General features: G+C 44.3%; 1 protein-coding gene across 1 annotated transcript; it reads left to right on the top strand.

Moving 5' to 3' along the window:
* The first annotated feature begins 1,280 nt into the window (after positions 1-1,280).
* On the top strand, positions 1,281-4,121 carry LOC139263887 (interleukin-6-like). Its single transcript, XM_070879956.1, has 5 exons — positions 1,281-1,355; positions 1,455-1,621; positions 1,741-1,854; positions 2,177-2,323; positions 2,431-4,121. The coding sequence occupies exons 1-5, from the start codon at positions 1,340-1,342 to the stop codon at positions 2,614-2,616; spliced, it is 630 nt and encodes a 209-aa protein (XP_070736057.1). The 5' UTR covers positions 1,281-1,339; the 3' UTR covers positions 2,617-4,121.
* Positions 4,122-4,691: the final 570 nt, after the last annotated feature.

The following is a 4,691-nucleotide window of genomic DNA, read 5'->3' as shown; positions in this document are numbered from 1 at the left end:
TATAACAGTACAGGTCTAGACAGCTTCTTACAAGATGGTCCTGTCCAAGACTTTCACCTGGTTATCATGCAGTACCCACAAGGGCTGCACTCCTTCCATTGTTTCAAGTGTCATGCTGTAGGGCAATTATTTCACCCGCTCTGGGAACCACACTTTTATATAATGGGTTCCATCTGCTACCTGCATTCTTGGATAATATCTCCACTTTATTGCCGAGCAAATTTTAACGTCCCACAGCTCAACATTTTTTATTAGCATATCATCCTAAATATAAACCGGCAGGTTTAAGAATTAGACCACCGCCTCTTCAGAGATACATCCAAGAACTTATTACCAACCTTCAAACTCATGAAAATTCTTTCCTCCGCCTTTCAGCCACTGACCATCACCTTGAACCCAACATGCGGCTTTGGTTAGCAGGCAAAGCAGCTTCCCTCATCGCAGCCCTCATGTATTGCCTGGATAATATCCCAAGCTCGTATCTCTTTATCCTCGCACTGAACCACTGCCATGTTTTCTTTTCCAATCCTCTGGGGACCCGTCCCAAATTTTTGTGCCGTTTATTCTCCCTTCTCCTAACATTTACTTCCCTGATTAAATTCATCCTGTGAACATTATCTTCTGAGGAGGCCGGCACTCCGGACCTCTTGGCAGCCACCTGGCTGCTGTTTATGGGCCAAAAAGATTCTAAAACCTGGGGAAAAAAACAACCCAAAAAACCACCAGCAAAGTTTTACAAATTCTCTCCAACTCCCTGCAATAACCAAACAACCAGCAGCAACTTCTCCCACCGAGAGAGTGCCACCCACTGAGCTTGGGCTGACCCACTGACTGAGTTGGACGTTTTAAACTGAGACTCATTGTTAGCACAAAAATGAATAACAATATAAAAGTAGTTCCCTTTTATATTAAAAATGTGATCCATGGAAGGGATAACCACTCGGTGATCCGTGCAAATAGATTCTAATTTGGAAATCCCTCGTGGAATTGCATTTATTTTTTTCTTTCGTTTAAATAATATTATTTTCATTTTATAGAGTGGTTTTGCAGTGAGGCTTTATTTTATACTGACAGAAACTGTCGATTCGCTGTGTACAATTGAAGTGTCCCAGTAATCTTGGGAGTTCAGGTGTAATTACGAGATCGTACGACACTCGAGGCACCCTTTAACGTTTATGGGCAAGCAGTGAGTAATTGATTCTTTGACGTAAAAAGAACGTGAAAGGAAATTACTAATTGGACTTTCCATAAAGGTGTCGGTTAATAAATAGTGGGGAAAGGACTGGAGAGAGCTACAAATTTCAAACCTTGTGCGAAGTACGGAAAAGAGCAGTTCAACATGAGACCTGTCCAATGTTAGTGAACATTGCACGCAGTTATCTGTTAATATCTCGTTTCAGAGAGAGTTTGGAGGAGTGGTGATTTATCATTTCATTCTGTTTCTTTTCCTGCAGATTTCTGCCAACTTTTCCTGGTGCTGTTTGGAAGAGTCGCCGCTTTCCCTGTGGCGGACCTGGCGGAAACGGTGGAGAGTTTACCTGGATCAGCCCTGACTTGTGCAGCCTGCGGCTCTCTGGCGCTGCAGATCCAGAGCACGGCGGCTGAACTCCGGGACACACAGGTGAGTCAGGTCTGGGGACTGGGGGCTGGGGACCGGGGTTTGGGAATTGGAGGCTGGAGCCTCGCAGCCTTAGGTCAGAGACTCAGTCACTCACCGTTTGACCTTTCTTTCCCTTCCAGTTGTGTGAGTATTTCTCGTTCTGTGACGGAGACCGGAGCTCGCTGCTCAGTTACCATTTCGACCTGCCACAAATCCGAGCTCAGGACAGATGCATAAAGATAGGATTCCACAAGGTGAGTGAGAACGCGTTGGTGCAGGAGTTTGAGTAAATTGGGACGTCACAATGAAATTTATATATTAAAGAAAGCAGACCGGGCCACTTATAGTCGCATTTCTTTCTTAGTAGTTTACCGTGATTACAGTGTTAACAAAACAGCCTAAACAAAACTTGACAACGCAGATCGACACAGACTATGATATACGATTGAATTATAAACTTTACAAAATATATGTAGCTGCCCACCGTTTGTTTGAAATGAAGGCGCAAGTTTTCAAAGTATAGTAAGAAGACACTATGCCAGCTTATATTTTAATGGTTGTATTTTTTCTATTCAGGAAACATGCCTCAAAGCGATTGCCGCTGGCCTTCAGAGATACAACACCTTCTTGTTATTGGTGGAAACATCCATCGCGAGTTCAAACGACCAAGTGGTCTGGATGCGATCCAGCTCCCAGCGCCTGGTTGAATTGATCATGCACCAGGTAAGTGTGATCAGAAACAGTTACTAAAGGAGCCCCTGATGGTCAATGGGTTTACATGAGTCTGAAAACTCGAGTCACTGAGCGTTCCGTTTCTTTTTTGATTTCAGTTAAATGCTGAGTTTGGCACCACTGATCTGGCCGAGAGTGAGCTGGAGGTTTCTGCCTCAGACCTGGTGTCAAGAACAGATTGGAACAGACAGGTGAAAGTGCATATCATCCTTAGAGACTTCACTACCTTTATCGAGAAAACAACCCGAGCCATTCGCTTCATGAAATCGGTCCCGAGTCTGTGAGCTTATACAACGGGCTTACACTGAGATTTGGTAAAACATGAGCTCAGTCTTTTAATGCACGGAGGTTATTTATTATTTATTTATGTATTTATTTATTTATGTATCAATGTACCAAAAGTGGATGTAGTGCAGGGTAGAAATGGTGACAACATTGCAGGACTGGTTAGATTCAAACCAAACCGGGTGAATAGCCCACTGACAAGTTTGTTCCAATTGGCGGATTGGAAGTTCTTCCAATCCATTACATCCCGAAGTCGTTGAACATTTGGTTTACGATAGAAGGGCACGTTTAAGTTGTACTGGAGTACATTAGCCTTCATTGGCCATGAATCCAGTTCCTGGGACGGCTCGCTTACATTGGCACCCACTCGGAACACAAAGTGGCCGGAGCAGAGTGCCTCTCGGAGTTCGGCTTTCTGCCAAATTCAGCGTTAATGCAACCTCCAGAATGTGGTTGAGAGCATGGCACCAACCGCTTCAGTGTATGAACGTTGTAGTTCAGCATTTGGTAAAACATTCTTTTACCAAAATGTATAAGGGTTATTCTGTAAAAGAACTGATTATAGTGTTAGCCCACTGCACTATATATTACTGTAAACTTAAGCTTGGGGCTGAAATTGGTGGACATACTGCCCGCGGACCACTGAAATACTGCCACAAATCGAAATTGATCAAAAAATACCTACATACTGCCCACAATCCGCCCGGCGGGAAATTCATCAGTGACATACCGCCAGGCGGTATACATACCGTCCGCCCCTGCATACCACCAACATACCACCCAAAATTGCCAAATTGATGACTTCCCACCAATATAGCGCCGACCCTGCAGACTGCCCTGGAAAAGGTGGTTTTAAGTCAATCTTCAGTTGGCGGCATACATTTTCATGAAAATGTTTTTATCTCTCACCCCCCCTCCCCCATAACGATCTCCCCCCACAGCAGCGATTCCGCCCCCCCCCCCTCCCCGCCCCCACATCTGCACAGCGCTCTCAGGCCAGCAGTCTCTGTTGATTCGGTCTGTGTCTCTGGGGGCGGAGTTTCGCAGCAGCATGCGCATGTGCAGAGCTCGAGACCCGAAGATTGCCGAGTGAAAAGCATTCACCGCCTGCACACCGCCGGCTGCACTCTGCTTTGCCCGCTGCACTCCGATCAGCGTACCGTCGAGAAAAAAGTGACTAAAATCGCGCACACTTCGCCCAGCGGTACCTGTCGGTATGAAACAACATACCATCGGCATACCGCCGAGAAATAGACAGACCATCGGTTTTCACCAATTTCGGCCCCAAGAAGTTGTTACTGACTCAAATGTTATTAATTGTTTGGAAAATATTTCATAATGTTATTTATATTTATATTTAATTGTTTGTTTTTGCTCCATCCTCTATTTTAGTAATATTTATAAACATTGATGTATTTATTTTTTGTTCATATATAGATCTTGAGTAATATTGAACTATGAAATTGGCCTGTAGTATTTATGCAAATATTTATGTATGTTTTATGTGCTACTAATTATAATTATTTCAGTTTATAAGATATTTTCCACTGAAGTTTTTAAATTATAATTGAGATTATTAAAAAGTAGCCTATTCAAGACTCACTCAATGCAAGTATTTCCAGTTAGTAATTTTACAAATAATATCAGATTATTCTTCCTATTTTATAGTATCACCTATGGTCAGAAGTCCAAAAACATAGCTTTTTGATCTGGGTATAATGGACCCTATTTTCCACTTGCTGGATTTTTGGTGTGCGCACATGTTAACGTACAATTTTTTTGTGGATGTTTGCGCGAGAAAAAAAAAATCGGGACTTTCGCCAAAGAAATATTTGAATTTGGCGCCGCACTCTCCGAGGGTAGTCTCGGGGCGGAGCTTCAAGTCTGCGCTAAAAACTCTCTGGGCATGCGCGAAAAGCTGAAGTTAGCAGGGCTCAGAGACGCTGAAGTCCGCTCCCCCGGTGCTACCCCACCGCTGATGAAAGGTCGACAAATGACACCTCCCCCCCTCCCGGCTGTACCCGCGGCCAACTCTCCCCCTGCTGGATCTGCTGCCCCTGCTCCCGCCCTCCCT

This window comes from Pristiophorus japonicus, chromosome 5, assembly GCF_044704955.1.
Source record: "Pristiophorus japonicus isolate sPriJap1 chromosome 5, sPriJap1.hap1, whole genome shotgun sequence".
Lineage (NCBI taxonomy): Eukaryota > Metazoa > Chordata > Chondrichthyes > Pristiophoridae > Pristiophorus > Pristiophorus japonicus.
The sequence above is the reverse complement of the archived record's forward strand: the minus strand, read 5'-3'. Positions and strand labels throughout refer to the sequence as shown.